Here is a 17,928-nt window from a genome sequence, read left to right as displayed (position 1 = left end):
TTTTTGTCTCCATTTTCACTCATTTTGTGTCTCTTTTTATTTTTTATGTGTCTATTTGTGGTGGTTTTAAATCTATGTATTGTTGGTTTATGCCTCTTTGAAGTTGCTTTTGTCTCTTTGTGATTGTTTTGCATATTTTTGTAATGGTTTTGGGGTCTTTTTTGGGTGGTTTTTCATCTACTTAATGTCAGTTTGTGTCTCTTCATAGTCATTTTTGTTTTGTGGTCAATTTTTATCTATTTCGTGCAGGTTTGTGTCTCCTTGTACTAGTTTGGTGTCTGTTTGTGACCTTTTTTCATCTATTTGTTACTTTCTGTCTCCTTACTGTCGTTTAGAGTCTCTTTATGGTTGTTTTGTGGCTTTTTGTGGTCATTTTTCATAATTTTATAGTTTGTTTGTGTGTCTTTGTAGTCATTTTGTGTCTCCTTGTATTCGTTCGGTATTTCTTTGTGGTTGTTTTTTTTAAATCTATTTATTGCTAGTTTATGCATTTTGTAGTTGTTTTCTGGCTCCAGTAAAACCTCCAGGACGAGGCTGTGGGACGGCCTGCTGCTCTGATGTTCCCTCTGCAGTATCTGCCATCCTGTGGAGGAGAAACCCTCGGTGTGTCTGCAGCCGGCATGGCGTCCCTCCAGAAAAACAGGAGCTCTGACACCAGATATGCGTTTGCAACTCGTATAAACGCTCACCTGCGCCAGCACACAAACACACCCATCTGCACTGTACAAAATTAGGTTTTTGACAGTTTTTACCTGTTTTCCCTTTTAATACTGAGAAAAAAATGAAAAACATATTTATAAAATTTACATGTCAACTGTCAAATAACCACAAAACTGTGAATAATAGCCACATTGAAAATCTGTATTTTTATAAACTAAATTTAATTTATTAAACCTGTAAAAATGCCCATTTTTAAAACTGTATTTAAATCAGCAAAAAATATCATTATTATATATACGTATATAATTTTTGTATTTTGACTTTTTTATTGTAAATGATTGCAAAATGATGCATATTTTAACTGTATTTTTATAAGCTCAAATTAGTTTATTAAACTGTAAAAAAAATATCAATTTTCACTGTATTTAAATCAGCAAAAATTATTTTAGCGCTAATTGGTGCACAAGTTGTAAAAATTTTCCATATCAAAAATCTTAAGTTTTTGCAAATGTGACTTTAAAATGACTCATTTTACTGTATTAAAATTAGAAAATATAAGTATTTAACTAATAAATAAAAACATATTCATATGATTGTTTGAAAATAATTTTATCTGTTATTTTGCAGATTTTTACCAGTTTTTTAAAATTACCGATAATATCTAGTAAAACATTTACACATCTAACTACATAAAATAATTTCGTATACAAATTTAAATGACACAATTATTTCTGTTAAAAATTTGAAAATGGTAAATCAAATAAAAAATTAATCATTTTATGGATATTTGCTGTTATTTCCACAGTTTGTACTTGTTTTCGTGGCATCTTGCCAGCAGATTTCCACATTATTTTACAGATTATTTTTTACAGCCCCTCCACACTTTCCTGCATATCTTTTCTTCTCCCCCTCCTCCTGTCAGATGCAAAAACCTCCGGGTTAACCGTCCCTCCTCGCTGCCTCGTCTTTCCCAGGACGTCTGCCAAGATTACGAGCTGAGGGGGGAGGAGGGGGGACGAGGGAGTTAGAGAGAGCAGCCGACACAAAGGAGGAGAGAGAGGAGGGGAGAGAGACATTCACAATGCATGAGACACCAGAGAGGAGGGAGTTCTAGCAGCAGGTTTCTGGATGCAGCCTCACATCTTAATACATTCCTGCTCTGGGAGTCAGCTGACGGAGGTGAGGAGGTCCAGCAGCAGCAGAAAGGGGGCCGGCCTTCCTCCTCCTCCTCGCCTGGAAGGACTTTTGCAATGCTGACTTTGCCCGGCGGACTTTGTGCTCCGGCTGCAGCGTTCAGGACTCATTGGCTCTGAGCTCGGCGGCATGCAGGACGTCCCGGAGGAGTGGACGGAGGACGGGGGGACGGGGGAGAGGAGCAGGAGGACGATGGGGGAGCCGGAGGTGAAGGGTGAGGAGACCCTGATGATGGAGCTGACCAGGCTGGTCCAGAAGACGGTGAAGGAGAGCAGCTGGTGGGAGAGGAGGGGAGTCGACTGCAGCATCCTGGCAGCAGCGTTCGTCAGCCTGCCGCCCGGTGAGAGAAAGCTTCATTCAGTCACTTTTAGTCCGGTCGCTGTTAGAAAAGAAAAGAAGACAGAAAGTAGATCAATAATCATGTTTAGTGCAAATATTAGTCCATTCATTGATTAGTCAGAAACAGAAAAATGGATCAGCAGCTATTTTATGACCGTTTTTATTGCATCTCTTTGTTGTTGTTTTGTCTCTTTGTGTTCCTTTTTTGTTTATTAAAAGTGTTTTTTCATTAATTCATTGTTCATTTGTGTCTCTTTGTGGTCGTTTTATGTCTTTTTGTGATCGTTTTGTGTCTGTGGAGTTGTTTTTTTAAATACTGTGTCTTTAGGTTGTTTTCTGTCTTTGTTTATCATTGTTTTGTGTCTCTTTGCAGTCATTTTTCACATATTTATTGTGTTTTTGTGTCTATTTGCAGTCATTTTGTGTGTTGTTGTGCATCTTTGTGATTGTTTCAGTGACTTTGTTGTTATTTTGTGGTCATTGTTTGTCTCTTTTTTCTGTTTTATTAATTTTGTGCCTCTGTGGTTGTTTTATAACGGTAGTTGTTTTCTTTTTTCATGTTTATTTTGTGTCTCTTTGTTGTCATTTTGTGGTTGTTTTCTGTCTATTTTAAGTTTTTTATTGTTATTTTGTGATGATTTTGTGTCTTCCTCTTGTGTCTTTGTGTGTCTCTTTATAATATTTACACGTTTGTAGTCATTTCTCATATATCTGTTATTTTATGTACTTTTGTAGCTATTTGTTGTCATTTTATGTGTATTTGTGTGTCTTTGTAGTCATTTTGTGGTTCTTTTCTGTCTGTTTTGTGTCTTTCTCCACCAGTGTTGTGTCTTTTTGCAGTTGTTTTTAATGTATTTATTGTTATTTTGAATTATTTGTTGCCCTGTAGTATGTATTATAGTAATTATATTCAATATTTTAGGACTTTTTGTAAACTGGAGCATCTTCAATGTCTTCTAAAGTGGTCTATTATGGGATGGCTATGCTGTTAGCAGGACTGTCGTAGCTAACGTTAGCTCAGGTGCTAACAGCAACATGTTTTCCATTGAGGTGATCAGAAAACTCTTTGTTGCACAATTTACACACGACCACGCTTTTATCCAAGCTGCCATCAGGAAGATTTTTATCAGAAAACTTTCTGAACAACAAGCTCAATGCGTCTCGTCTTCCTTCAATGTTCACCAAACTTTCTTGACTTCACTCAGTGGGTCCTGTGTATCTTCTTCATAGCTGATTAACAGACTTTAGGTTCGTTACCGCCACCTACTGGGCTGGAGTTTTCTTTTGCGTTAGCAGTGTGCCAGAAATTATGGAACTGACGAAGGTGTTATTTTTTCTGATTGTTTTTTTTTTCTTTCCCATGTATTTTTATTGGGTTTTCAGTGTTGCATACATTCTCCTCAAGGATCACACCTTCCTTCACCAACCCAATTATGTGGGTTTTTTTTACAACACAAAAACATCTCAAGCAATATACACACACACACACACATATAGATGAAGAAACTTATAGACAACAAATATGTAAACACAAATAAAGTTAAACCAGTGAAAATACAATAAATTATACTAATAATATGTAAACCTAGGTATTGAAAAGGATTACAGTGTAAGTTGGTCTGTATAACCTGTTAACATGCTGCTCTGTGAAACTGTCTACCAAAGATGACATCGTGTTGACTAAGGACAGAGAAGGGCTCCAAATCTGATGGAAACTATCTGAACTCCTGTGAATACTGAATACTTCTCTAAATGAATGAAGGACATTAGATCTTTAAAAAAATGGAGGTTTTTGTTTTTTTCAGTGAAGTAAGATTCATCTGCGTACCACAAGAGAGGAAAAAGCAAAGTCCTCAGGCACACCAACACCAGAGATAAAGGGCTGGAACCACGGGTCTACTGAGAGCTCTGGATAGTCATAAAAACAGGACCAGAATGGAGCCAGCTTTGGACAGGAGAAGAACATGTGCACATGATCAGCAGCTGTCACACATATCGGTAGTTTGTAAAGTCTAACTTTGGAAAAATGTGTCCTGTGTCAAACCTTTTTTCTGTAATTAATCAATCAAAATTAACACGTTAAAGTCCCAGCCCTACTTTTTATACAAACACACAAAAATTCTCTGATTGCAGCTTGTTAAATTTGAATATTTTCTGATTTCTTTCTGACTATTTGACGGTAAAATCAGTATTTATGGACTAAACAAGACATTTGTCATCTTGGGAAACACCGATCAACATTTTTCGCTACCGTCTAACCATTTATTGACCAACCAACTGATCTTTATGATAATTGATGGAATAATCAGCAGTGATCATCAGCTGCAGCTCTTGTAAACAAGTTCTTTACCGTTGGCCCTCCGTCCTGTTTACACATTCATGGTCTGGTTTTATGTGGGTCACTGCTGGTCAGCTACTGACCTCAATTAGGACTGCAGTTTATTGTGACTCGTGTCATTTGATCGTCGGTCCGACAGCTTTCCTCTTCACCACAGGACACCTGGTTTCTCATTTACACTGTCAGCAGCAGAAACAGATCTTTGCAAGAACAATGAGCAATCTAGTATTTTGCTTTATGATCAAAACCATTTGTGATGGTCTAGAAATTATTATGAATTTGCAATCTGCAGTTAATGTCTCCTCTGTAATTTTTACACTTTACAAAGTCATTACAGCCAGATGGGGACCTCTGAAGAGCTGGTTTGGCTCATGGGCCACATGTTTGATGCCCCTGGCTTACACTGTGGAAAAGGATAGAACTTGTGGGGTGTAAAGGGGATGTATTCTGTATATTTTCTTTCCTGAGTTGGATTCAGCTGCAGAGTGAAGCCGAGGAGGCGTCTGTCTTGTAGTAAGGAGACTTATCACCTCCAGATAGGCTGCTTTGAAACAGGAGGTGCATCATATTAGCAGCTCTATGGGGTTAGGACGAGAACATGTTACCTAAAACCAGCCGAGGAAGTTATTAAAGTTGAAAAGTTCAGATCTGACTTCATATGTGTTTAACCAGGTGGTTTAGATCATTGAATACAGATAAAAACTGTAGAAGCTGCAGATAAATGTAAATAAAACCAGCATACAGAGATGACACGGTGTCAGATACAAGCAGAGGTTCAGGTTTCCTTCCTTCACCTGATCTTCTGCCCGTCATGGCGGCTCAGATTAGTGTTCAACCCAACAGTACGTTACGATGAGGTCAGCTGAAGTCCACATTGAACCCGTTCACTACAAAGACACATCATTTGTCTTTCCGGAGCTGTTTACTGTTGTATTGTTCAATTAATTTGCCAAAGTTAGAAAAACAATACGATAAAAGTACAATAAATTACTGAAAATATGAAATAGATTGATATAACACCAGAATTTTTAAATACATGTATTTTTGATACCACTTTCTTCACATTTATTTTATGTCATTTTTTGTGTGTTACCTCAGTTTAATGGTGTTTTTTTTCACCTTCCAGTACATGTGAGGCCCTTGTATGAATTGTGCTGTATAGATAAAGTTTGACTGATTTGTTGGTTAAAGGTTAGAAGACCGTCAATGTCAAGGTTACAGTGATAAACAGGTGATGAGGCAGCAGTGTTAAAGTTCAGTGTTTTATCGACCCGTCCATCGACCACAACCTACATAACTACCTAACCTGACATTCTTATTTGCTGCTGCCACATTAGAGGGTGCTGAAGAGTAAAACATCAGTCTAGGTTGTAAGAAGTTGCTGCAAATGATGAATATAGTTGTTTTTCATGAGAGGACAGACAGTCTCCTTTTTAATCTGGTTAATTTCATTTCTGGTCATTTTACTGTGCTTATTGCAACAAAATTCGTTTTCTGGAGAGACCTATTATTGTAACATCTGCAAATGTTACAATAATATAAAAAAAAATCTTCACCACCATGATACTGCCACCACCATGCTTCACATCATGGTTTATTAAATTTCTGGTCTTTTTATTGTGTTTTGTGCAACAAAAGTCGTTTTCCTTTGTAAAATCAAGCAAGTCTGTCACCATCACCTTAAAGAAAACTACCACAGAAGTACGTCAAACTTTAAGTTTGTTTAAAAGAACCCTCAAAGCCTTTTGAATAAAACAGTCTTCTATATAAAGCACATTTAACTTGTTTTCCAAGTTGTGCCTCAGTATTTGTACGAAAACGGTGAGCTAAAAGACGCTAAAATGCTCCCAAAGGCTGAGAAAAAAACCAAAATATCAACATCAATATGAAATGTTGCTTTTGCTTTGTACAGTTTGATCCCCTGTGAATGTAAAATAGTGATCATAGGGTCTTTGTTAGAAAAACTTAACAAGCTAAGTTAGCCGTACGTGCTAATTTGCATTCTTGTGCAGGATGCTGCTGAGAGATGCTATCGTAGAAAGTAGTAACATCCTGCAGATTTCTGCAAAATAATAGAACATGTACAAGGGTTGTAAAGGGACCTCATAGATCCTGACATATGACGAAGAAGTAGAAGTATTGTAAAGTAAATGGAGAGAAAGACTGAATACCTGTAGTGTTCTTACCTTCTTACATTTACCTGTACGTTATAACAGTGATAGATATTCTCTGCTTTCTGTCTTGCAGCCTTCTTGTTACTTGGCTCCTCCCACTTCCTGTGGTTTTCGGCGGGCATGCTGCTGATGGGCGTGGCTCACGGCATCATCACCGTCAAAGGGACTCACCTGGCCAGCCATGGGGCACTGAGCGAGTCTCAGGCCTGGGCCAAGTTCTGGGCCGTCTTCTTCATCGAGGTGAGATCTGCAGGAATTAACTGAGATTGTCTGTAAATACCTGGAGAGAGGTATTAATGTAATGTAAAGACGAACAGAACCATTCTTCTTCCGGACAACGACGATGGGGGAAGCAAATGGGGATTCAGATTCTCGTATGATCCCTGAGTCAAGAAGTTCCTGAGGGTGTTGCCTGACAGCATCGACATCATGGGGGTGTATGGGACGTGCCCTATGTTTGAAAGGGGTCTCATATGCTACAGTAACATCTGTAGATCTGTAGCTGCAGATGTGGAAATGGTATGATGCTGCCACCACCATGCTTCACATCATGATACTGCCACCACCATGCTTTATATCATGATACTGCCACCACCATGCTTCACGTCATGATGCTGCCACCACCATGCTTCACATCATGATACTGCCACCACCATGCTTTATATCATGATACTGCCACCACCATGCTTCACGTCATGATACTACCACCACCATGCTTCACATCATGATGCTGCCACCACCATGCTTCACATCATGATGCTGCCACCACCATGCTTTATATCATGATATTGCCACCACCGTGCTGCACAGTGGGGAATGGATGGTGTATTTGTGATGACAGGCAGTGCTTGACTGATCACCGAACTACCGCATCCTCTGATTTCTGGCGCTCCAGGAACTACATCAGCCTATTCGTTGCGCTGATTGGTTGTATACCTACCCAATTGCTGCAGAGTGATTTGACGACAACCTTTTAGCCCGCCTCCCTCCCTGTCGAGAGTTCCTAGACCCTTGTGTCTTCAGACCTGGGTCTAGCGTGGCTAGGCTAGAAAATAACAGTAATTTGCTTAAAAAAAAAACAGTTGAAAGCATTAATTTCTTCCAGTGTCTTTTTAAAGCAGCTGGTTATAAACTCTAGTTGTGACTGAATCAGACTCAGAGTGTCATTAAAATTCAATAAAATACTTTCCTACCTGAGTCTGACCTTTGAAACAGTTTCCAGATAAAGCAGCAGGTTATTAAAGTTTACTTTGATAAACTGTGCAGCAGGAAGATGAACTTGTGAACTCACCTGTGAGTTTTTATCCACTCTCAGAGAAAACAAACAGTCCCAGTAACCTCCTGTTCCGTCCTGCTGGCTGCTAACCAAAGCAAACACTAACAGCGTGTAGTTCTATCGGTATTGATTTCCCTGCTGGATTATTGATCTCCTCAGGTTTTGTTTTTTGTCCTCTCAGGTCTGCGGCTCGTTCTCGGCTCCGGCCGGCGTTAAGGGTCACATCAAGATGCACCACGCTCACACCAACGTCATCGGCCTGGGCGACTCCAGCGTCTGGAAGGTGCCTTTCCTGCCTCGGTCCATCTACCTGTTTGTCGCCCCGCTGGCCGTCCCCATCATCACCCCGCTGGTCGCCCTCGGTAGGAAATATTTCGGCGTCGAACGCGATAATCGGCATAAAGTCGAGACACTTTCTGATCCTCTTGGAGCGTCGGTGCGAGCTCGTCTGGTCGCCTCGGTGTGAGTTTATTCTCACCTGTGTGAAGCTTTCCGATTGTCTGCTGTTTCTGCAGCTCACCTCAGGGGTCACTCGGCGGTGCTGGTGTTGAGGACCGTCGCCATGGTAACGCTGGGCCTGTATTCCCAGTACTGGCTGCTGATCAACGTCTCTGGCTTCACGTCGCCGCTCAGCGCTCTGCTCTGCATGCTGGTCTGCAGGGCCATGTTCTCCGTTCCCTACATCCACGTCAACATCTTCCAGGTGAGAACGTCTGCAGAGAATGAAAAACACACAATTCACTTTACTTTTCTTCAACAAAAAGGCCTTAAAGTCGTGAAAACAAAACACACTGCCATTCAAAAGTTTGGAGTCACTTAGAAATGTCCTTATTTTTGAAAGAAAATCTTTTTTTTCAGTGAAGATCACATTAAATGAATGATAAATCCAGTGTAGACATTGTTAATGTGGTAAATGACTATTGTAGCTGAAACGGCTGATGTTTAATGGAATATCAAGCTTCAAACTCGTCACACAAACAGGAGGTTTAATCCATCGTTGGACTCGTTGGACTTGTGTCTTTTTGTGTCATTTTGCGTCTTTTTGTCGTTTTTGTGTTTGTTTTAGTGTTCTTTTGTGTCATTTTTCTGGGTTTTTGTGTCATTTTTATGTTATTTTAGCATCATTTATGGTCTTTTTGTGTCATTTTTTCAGTTACTTTTCCTTTTGTGTCTTTTTTATCATTTTGCCTTTTTTGTCATTTTTGTGGTATTTATGCATCCTTTTGCATCATTTTTGTGTCTTTTGTGTCATTTTTGTGTTATTTAAGCACTACTTTGTGTCTTTTTGTCATTTTTTTTTACTTATTTAAGCATTCTTTTGTGTCTTTTTATCTTTAATTTTTTGTTATTTTAGCATTATTTTGTGCCCTTTGTGTCATTTTTTCAGTTATTTGAGCATATTTTTGTGTCATTTTTATCATTTTGCATTGTTTTGTCATTTTTGTGGTACTTATGCATCCCTTTGCATCATTTTTGTGTCTTTTTGTGTCATTTTTTTATTTAAGCACCCCTTTGTGTCTTTTTGTCATTTTTTAGTTATTTAAGCATTCTTTTGTGACATTTTTGTGCCTTTTTGTGTAAGTGTTAGATTATTTCAGCATCCTTTGTGTCTTGTACTATACCACATATTGGTACTGAAGTAATCGATCAGCACTAGTGCCCTGTTTAAATAATTGGAAATCCTCCATAATGGCAGAAGAGAGAGGATGTAAAGAAGTAGAAGTTGTAAGAAGAAGATGGAAAAAGTTAAATAACGTTAATAAAAAACAGTCATGGGCTGTGATCTGTTAAACTCCTCGACGAGGCTTTATATCAGAACGCTGAGATATTTTAGGTTAAACTTGACCTCATAACGAAGAAATGTGAAGTGTGACAAATATCGAGTCTTTTTTGAGTCAAACTGATCCAGCTCCAACATTTTCCACATATTTTCTCGACGTTGTTTGGATTTCTAGCTCCACTTTTCTCTGACAGCTCATGAAATATTTTACACGTGTTTGGTTCTCACAGTTTGGTTCAGACGGTCATCAGAACCCGGTGGGTAAAAAAAAAGGCCTTTTGAGATACTGGGGCTGAATGCAGCTTTGTGTGGCGATCAGAGCGAACTAACGGGAAAAAGAGGAACAATTCATGCATGATTTTCCCAGATGGAGTCCTGCGGGTCTTTGTTCTGATCAAAGTGTGGATTAGAAACACAGATCCTGGACGGTGTTTGTTCTCCGTGGGGGGGGTCGGACTGAAGATCTGGTCTTCAGGTCTCCTGATGCTGTTGTTGGCCGACGTTCTGTCTTTTTAACCTGAACCCAGAGCCGAGGACGACCTTTGATTCTAGTTGGAGAAGAAGTGCTCTGAACACTTTGTGCTCCTTCAGTTTGTCATTTTAATCGGTGGCAGCAGTTCTCTACTTGTTTTGGTTTATTTGGAGGAATTAATTTGACCAAACAAACCAATCATCTGTCAGTAAATCACCTTCATGTCGTCTTCCAAATACATTAAGTAACACAAAATAAAAGTGGTCATTATCATATTTTTTTGAACATTTGAATCAACTGGATCCAAATGTTTGGTTTTGTTTCCATAAATCACCACTTTCAGTCGCTGAAGCTCGACCTTTCCGGGTGAATTATTTATTCAGTACTTCTATCTTTTATCTCATTATTTTATTTATTTTTTGTCGTATAATTTTTTGTTTTCATTTAATTATTTTTTAAATTTGTTCGCTATGCATTTATTTATATGAATATGTATTTGAGAAATTTTATTTTTATTATTTAATTATTATTTAATGAAATTGCATTTTTTAATCCATTGGATTATTTTTTGAATGAATTTTTTATCCATTAGTGCAGAGATCACCACCGGCCGTTAGGGGCCTCTGGTTATGCCAGGTCAGGTGGTATTGAGAGAATAAGAACCCGCTGTTGGCGGGATTATCGCTCATTCATTGTTGTTCATGCTGGAGTGGATGTACTGAGCTGTTCTGCCCGTTACATGTAAGTGACTCTCTATTATCCCTGTTATGAGGAAAGTGAAGGCTTTAGCTTACGTTTCTGCCTCTGTATCGTTTTAGGGTTTCTTCATCGTTGTCATTAAAACATCTGTCTGACATCGAGAAGCGTGTTTCTTCATGAAGAAACCATGGTGGTGGTACAGTGCTCCGTCCCCGGCTGCGCGTTTGTCTCCGCCGATGTGTCCGAAGCTCTCGCCATCGCCCTGCTGTCGAACCACGGGCTGGCTCATCAGCCTCTGCCCGTCCCGGCCACGCCACCCCAGGCATCGTCTCCCGCGGGTCCGAAGCTAGAGCGCCCCACGGTTGATGTCGGCGTGTCCATCGAGGAGTGGAACCTGTTCACGCGCCGCTGGGAAGTGTTCTGCGCGGGATCGGGCATCACGGACGCCCAGGCCCCTTTCCAGCTGTTCCAATGCGCCGGGCCGGACCTCGGTGACAGCCTTCTTCAGACCAACCCGGATGCTGCGACCGGACCTGCGGCGGCCCTCCTCTCCGCCATGCGCTCGCTGGCGGTCATCCCCGTGGCTGCGTGCGTTCTGCGCACCGAGCTGCTCCAGCTGCACCAGGAACGGGAGGAGACGTTTCGCGCCTTTGCAGCCAGGGTGCGCGGCAAAGCGGAGACGTGCGCCTTCCACACTGCGTGTGTGTGCGGTAGAGACGTGGATTACAGTGACCACATTGTTCGTGACGTTCTTATTAATGGCATTTATGACACTGATATCCGCCGAGAGACTCTTGGTTTTCCTGATGTGCTGAATAAGACGGTGAATGAGGTGATCGCCCTGGTAGAAAACAGAGAAATTGCCCGGAACGCTCTACCGCCCTCCTCTCTGTCAGCAGTATCATCTTTCCGGCGCCAGACCGGCGCACGGGCGAGCACTGCCCCTCCCTCTGCTGACGTCAATATGTCTCAGCGGGCGGCTTGCCGTGACTGCAAGGGGATTTTTAATGTGTTTACTGAGGGGCCCCGTGGGTGGAATTCGAAGCCCCACCAGGTGTGTTTGGACTGTTTCAGGGCGCACAGGAGGGGGAGACGGCGGCAGCCGGCTCCGGATGGTCAACAGGCCGCTGTGAGTGCTGGGCCGATCGCCCAGATATCCCTGGTCGACTCTGGCTCCGGTCGCCGTAGACGTAGGGGTCGTCACGAGGGCCAACACCAGCATAGCACCCTGACACCCTCAGGTGCCATGACTGGGCCCGCTAGGCTCCCACACCATATCTTTACTAAGGGGGAGTGGCGACGCGCTCGGATGAAGGAGCACCCCCGGGTTTCGATTCAGATTTCTGTTGATGGTTCGGTGAGACCTGGAGGTGGTGCTGGCGCCCCACGCCCCCAGCGGGACGACTGTGTCTGCCATTGCAGATACTGGTGCCCAGTCGGACCTTTGGTCTTTGGAGGAGTTCCACAGGTGTGGCTTTTCACAGGATGATGATTTATGTGAGCAGCTCGGTGAACACCATGTACCTCTCTTATGAGACTTTGCTTTCCCTCGGCCTCTTACCAGCTGGTTTCCCCTCGGCAATTGTTGGGGGGGCTCGTGAGTGGAAGCACGTCAGGCGCCCAGCGCACTCCTGCTGTGTCCCCTTCTCTTGGCTCATTGGGAACCGCTGATGGTTGCAGGGGCTCACCTAATACCTTTGTGGCCAGGTGCCCGTGCCCCCTGCGCACGACCCCCCCGGCCCACCCTGCTGAGCTGCCTTTCCCTTGCGTGCCAGACAACAATCATCGGATGAAGGCTTGGCTGCTTGACAGGTATGCCTCATCCACGTTTAACACCTGCCCCCACCGGGCGTTACCATGCATGGACGGGCCTCCTATAGAGATCCATGTGGACCCTGCTGCAGTGCCACGGACCTGCCATACAGCGGCCACCTTGCCCCTGCACTGGCAGCAGAGGGTCTATGATGACCTAATTAGAGACGAGGCCCTTGGTGTGATAGAGCGTGTTCCTTACGGTGAACCTGTGACGTGGTGTCACCGTATGGTGGTCACTCGTAAACATGACGGTTCACCCCGGAGGACTGTGGATCTCTCCCCCCTCAACAAATTCTGCCAGCGTGAGACGTTCGCCTCTGAATCGCCATTCCACCTGGCATGCCGTGTTCCGAAGGGGACCTGGAAGACCGTTACTGATGCTTGGAATGGGTACCATAGTGTGCCCTTGCGTGAGGCAGATAGACACCTCACCACGTTTATTACACCTTTTGGCCGTTGGCGTTACACCCGGGCGCCACAGGGTTTTCTGTCCTCCGGGGACGGCTACAACCGCCGCTTTGACGCTATCATCTCAGATTTTGAGCGTAAGGAGCGATGCGTTGATGACACTGTCCACTATGACACTGACCTAGAGCAGCACTGGTGGAGGACTATTGACTTCCTCACCCGGGTCGGCCGAGCTGGTATTGTGCTGAACCCGGACAAATTTCAGTTTGCGGAAAGGGCGGTTGACTTTGCAGGCTTTAGGGTCTCGGACACCACCATTGAACCTCTGCCTAAGTACCTGGACGCAATTCGGGATTTCCCCTCCCCTGTGTCCACGACAGACATCAGAAGCTGGTTCGGCCTTGTCAACCAGGTCGCCAACTACGCGCAGCTGCGGGACATAATGGCGCCATTTAAGCCCTTTCTTAGCCCGTGCTGCCAGTTCTCCTGGTCCCCTGTGTCCACGACAGACATCAGAAGCTGGTTCGGCCTTGTCAACCAGGTCGCCAACTACGCGCAGCTGCGGGACATAATGGCGCCATTTAAGCTCTTTCTTAGCCCGCGCTGCCAGTTCTCCTGGTCCCCTGATCTGGAGTCTGCGTTTCAGGCGTCCAAGCGTGCCATAGTCGAAGCCATCCATGAGGGCGTGGAGATATTTGACATGCAGCAGCGAACCTGCCTCCGTCCGGATTGGTCCAGGCGTGGGATTGGGTATTTTTTGCTCCAGCAGCACTGTAACTGCGGCACTGGGCTCCCAGATTGCTGCCCGGGTGGATGGAAGATCACTCTCGCTGGCTCCCGCTTCCTGTCCCCGGCTGAGCAGCGCTACGCTGCTATTGAGGGGGAGGCCCTGGCTGTGGCCTGGGGTCTGGAGCAGACTAAATACTTCACGCAGGGATGCGATGACCTTGTCGTTGTTACCGACCACAGGCCCCTGGTGAAGATATTTGGCGACCGCACGCTGGACGAGATCTCCAACTCTCGTCTCTTTAGACTCAAACAGCGCACCCTCCCATGGCGGTTTGACATCGCGCACCTTCCTGGCAAGAGCAATTGTGCTGCTGACGCTGCCTCGAGATACCTCTCCCCCTCTGGCTCGGCTGATGGGCCTTCTGTGGGCTCACCGAGCGAATCTGACGTTGAGGAGTCTGCGCTGATGGCCTCCATACGTGAGGATGCGCGAGAAATGGCTTCTATACCTGTCTATAATTGTCTATAATATACTTGTTTAGAATTTTTTTTTCGGATGTCCTGGGACAATTCTCTCCTTGGCTTTCTGTTGTCCATGTTCAGTGTGGTACACACCTTTTCACCAAACAGCAGGGTGACTACTTGTCTCCCTTTAAATAGGCAGACTGACTGATTATGAGTTTGGAAACACCTGTGATGTCAATTAAATGACACACCTGAGTTAATCATGTCACTCTGGTCAAATAGTTTTCAATCTTTTATAGAGGTACCATCATTTTTGTCCAGCCCTATTTCATTAGTTTGTTTTTTTAAATAATTATGTTAATCAACAATTCAAAAGTGATGGCTGATTTTGATTATTTAATTTTCAATAAATTTTTATTTATTGTTACTTTTGTGAGTTTCAAGTGATTTCAGTGAGAATTGTGGGTTTTTCCTTCTTTAACTGAGGGGTACCAACAATTTTGTCCACGTGTGTACTTGAGCTTCTCCCATTGACTGTATAAATAAGGCTTCACCGAACTACCGCATCCTCTGATTTCCGGCGCTCTAGGAGCCTATTCGTTGCGCTGATTGGTTGTATACCTACCCAATTGCTGCAGAGTGATTTGATAGACAACCTTTTAGCTCGCCTCCCTCCCTGTCGAGTGTGCCTAGACCCTTGTGTCTTCAGAACATTGGTCTAGCGCAGCTAGGCTAGCAAGCCAGCGCCTAAAGAACTGAAGGCCGCCTGAGGGGGGCGTCGCCGCACTCAATCAGCTGGATCTTCTGCTGTGATAATTGTCAGTAAACATTCTAAGAAGTGGAAATTGACAGGGTTGCATATAGTGCTGTTCTTGCACAATATTTGTCACTTAACTGCCCTCAGGATTCTGTCGTTGAGCTTACCAGTTTTACTTTACAGGTAGATGCTGCAGCTGATGATGCTGTAATTCACATAAACAAGGAAACAAATCCATCATAATTTAATGTTAGCAGTCCAAAATGAAAAGGTCATATACAGCTTTCCTATTGGGTTAAAGAGCCAAAAAAAACATGAAAATACTTTGTAAAAGCGAGAGGTTGGTTGCAGCTTTCATTTTTTCTCACAGCTTTTCTGTTGTACCCCCCTGTGCCCTCCCACTAAAATTAGTCTGTATCCGCCCCGATACAAAAATAAACTACAGTCCTGCATTTATAACGTGTGATTATTATGTGACAGAAGCTAATTAGATCTTCCTCTTATCGCAGCACATCGGTTTGCCGATGTTTTCTCCGACTCGCCGTCCCAAGAGGATTTACCAGATGACCCACGGAGTCCTGAACCTTCCTCGTAACCCGCTGCTGGACTGGATGTTCGGACACTCGCTGATCAACTGCCACGTGGAGCATCACCTCTTCCCCTTCCTGTCCGACAACATGTGTCTGAAGGTGAGGTTTCTCAAGTCCAGACCGTGAATAACTTCGTGTTGTCAGGTTCTACTCAGTGTTCAGCTCCTTGTGCTGCTGGAGGAAAGTTTGATTTAACGAAAACACAGAAGGAAAGAATGATGTTAAAACCTCAGCTGACCTCCTCATGTAAACATGTCAGAGCCACAGATAGTGATTGAGTCATTTGTTTATTCCCAGAAAGAGCAGCGAGGATCCTCAGTGGGATTATTAGATATAAATAAACTGCTAATACCAACATTTAATGATGAAAAATGTAAACTTACAAAGTCTTTACTGGAAACAGACATGAATGTGGTCATAATAATGATAACAAGACGACATGGTCATCAATATCCCCCGCCACATGTGATGTCTATGAGTCTATATCCAAAATAGTGATCAAGGGCTATAACTCTGTTAAATATTATCACACAGGTCTCATTTTCGAACTTGATCAAGGTGTCCATGATGTGAAACTACACACTAAAGTTCGTAATCCCAGCTGTAATAGTTTCCGAGAAAAGCTGTCCCCTTCATGTCGGACGGACGGAGGGAGGCCAAACCTATATCCCCCTTTTCCACTTCGTGGAGGCGGGGATAATAATGAACTTTACTGGGGTTTCTCAGATGTTACATTTGTGATTTTTTTGAGCTTTTTCAAGACAAACTTCATCCATCCAGAAAGTGTATGTGCAATGTGGTGTGCAGCAAGTAAATATAAAGAGTCATAAAAGCTAAAACGCAAAATGCAGAAGAAGAAAATTTTTAAATAAGAAAAAATCTAAAATGCAGAATAAGAAAAATCAAAAATGCACAAGGAGAAAAATACAAAATAAGAAAAAATATAAATGCAGAATAAGTATGGGAAATGCAGAATGCACCAGAAGAAATGTACAAAATAAAAGAAAATAAATCCTTAAGAATAAAAATCTAAAATGCACAATAAAGAAATCTAAAATGCAAAATGACTGAAAGAAAAATATTTAATTGTAAAATACACAATAAATATAATATACACTCTGAATAAAAATATCCTGTGTGAAATAAGAATATACAAACATTAAAATGTTTTATGTGTCGTGGAAATAATGCACTAAGAGCAGAATAAAAGCTTTTTTTTTACATTTTATTCCTTTTCTGATGCTTTGTTTTAATGCTGGGCTGTCTTTATTGTTGTTTATTGTCTTCTTTAAACTTTTGTTGTTTTTTTCTAATGCTTTGGTATTTTAATGTTTTGTAGCTCCAGTTATATAATCTGGTATAGAAATAGAGTTCATTACTATTATTCCAGCTCCATATAAACAGAGATGGTTCCTGATGTAAACATTTTATTTCCTTACAAACCCATCAGACTGTGAATCCGTCCCTTGTGTTTCTGTCGTCCAGGTGAAGCCCGTCGTGTCCAAGTACCTGACGGAGAAGCAGCTTCCCTACCAGGAGGACGGCTACCTGTCCAGGCTGCAGCTCTTCTTCAACAGGTACCAGGAGCTCATGGTGTTCGCTCCGCCCATCACCGAGCTGGTCGGCGTCCAGTGACGAAAGAGGAGGAGGAAGAAACCGTTTGGACTCTGAAGCACAAACGTTTCAGCCTCCGGAGTTCAGGTTTGAGCCTCGGACACACAGAACAGACTGAATCAGCGTTCCGATGAATTAATGAATATCCTGCACTTCTAGAGACGATTTAACACAAAGATGCACCAACCACTGAGCTGATTGTGATCATTGGGAGCACTTGAACTGACCTGGGGTCTGTCTCATGAAGCAAATACAACCAGGTTTACTGAAGCTTCTCCCTGCTGATTTACTATTAACCTGCAGTAAGATTCAGAGTTTAACCCTCGTGTCGTCCTGCGGGTCAAAATTAACCCGTTTTAAAGTTTGAAAATGTGGAAAAAAATAATAATTTTCACAGTGAAACTTCTGATGTCCACATTTTTAACATTTTGGGAAATCTTTGAGCACTTTATGGTGGAAAAAAAGAAATGTTAAAAATATTTCTTTAAGATCATTCACAAAAAATCAACCAAAATCCAGCGAATTTCGCTGGATTTTGGTTGATTTTTTTTGTGAATGTTCTTAAGAAAATATTAAAAATGTTACGGAAATATATGTATAACTTTAGATATTTTAAGG

General features: G+C 42.6%; 2 protein-coding genes across 2 annotated transcripts; both read left to right on the top strand.

The window, feature by feature from the left end:
* The first annotated feature begins 1,608 nt into the window (after window positions 1-1,608).
* On the top strand, window positions 1,609-17,680 carry fads6 (fatty acid desaturase 6). Its single transcript, XM_022211854.2, has 6 exons — window positions 1,609-2,194; window positions 6,779-6,945; window positions 8,163-8,343; window positions 8,497-8,684; window positions 15,616-15,795; window positions 17,182-17,680. Exons 1-6 carry the CDS (start codon window positions 1,984-1,986, stop codon window positions 17,329-17,331), a joined length of 1,077 nt encoding a protein of 358 aa, XP_022067546.2. The 5' UTR covers window positions 1,609-1,983; the 3' UTR covers window positions 17,332-17,680.
* Window positions 10,845-12,421, top strand: LOC127531147 (uncharacterized). The gene is made up of 2 exons (XM_051939834.1): window positions 10,845-10,974; window positions 11,052-12,421. The coding sequence occupies exon 2, from the start codon at window positions 11,120-11,122 to the stop codon at window positions 12,419-12,421; it is 1,302 nt and encodes a 433-aa protein (XP_051795794.1). The 5' UTR covers window positions 10,845-10,974; window positions 11,052-11,119.
* Window positions 17,681-17,928: the final 248 nt, after the last annotated feature.

Source organism: Acanthochromis polyacanthus, chromosome 19, assembly GCF_021347895.1.
Source record: "Acanthochromis polyacanthus isolate Apoly-LR-REF ecotype Palm Island chromosome 19, KAUST_Apoly_ChrSc, whole genome shotgun sequence".
Classification (NCBI taxonomy): domain Eukaryota; kingdom Metazoa; phylum Chordata; class Actinopteri; family Pomacentridae; genus Acanthochromis; species Acanthochromis polyacanthus.
The sequence above is the reverse complement of the archived record's forward strand: the minus strand, read 5'-3'. Positions and strand labels throughout refer to the sequence as shown.

Bases quoted from the DNA above. Each gene is read 5' to 3' on its own strand.
- LOC127531147 (XM_051939834.1), top strand. From the start codon at position 11,120: ATGGTGGTGGTACAGTGCTCCGTCCCCGGCTGCGCGTTTGTCTCCGCC.
- fads6 (XM_022211854.2), top strand. From the start codon at position 1,984: ATGCAGGACGTCCCGGAGGAGTGGACGGAGGACGGGGGGACGGGGGAG. The intron at 6,946-8,162 runs GTGAGATCTGCA...TTGTCCTCTCAG, and splicing joins GGGCCGTCTTCTTCATCGAG to GTCTGCGGCTCGTTCTCGGC. The intron at 8,685-15,615 runs GTGAGAACGTCT...CTCTTATCGCAG, and splicing joins TCCACGTCAACATCTTCCAG to CACATCGGTTTGCCGATGTT.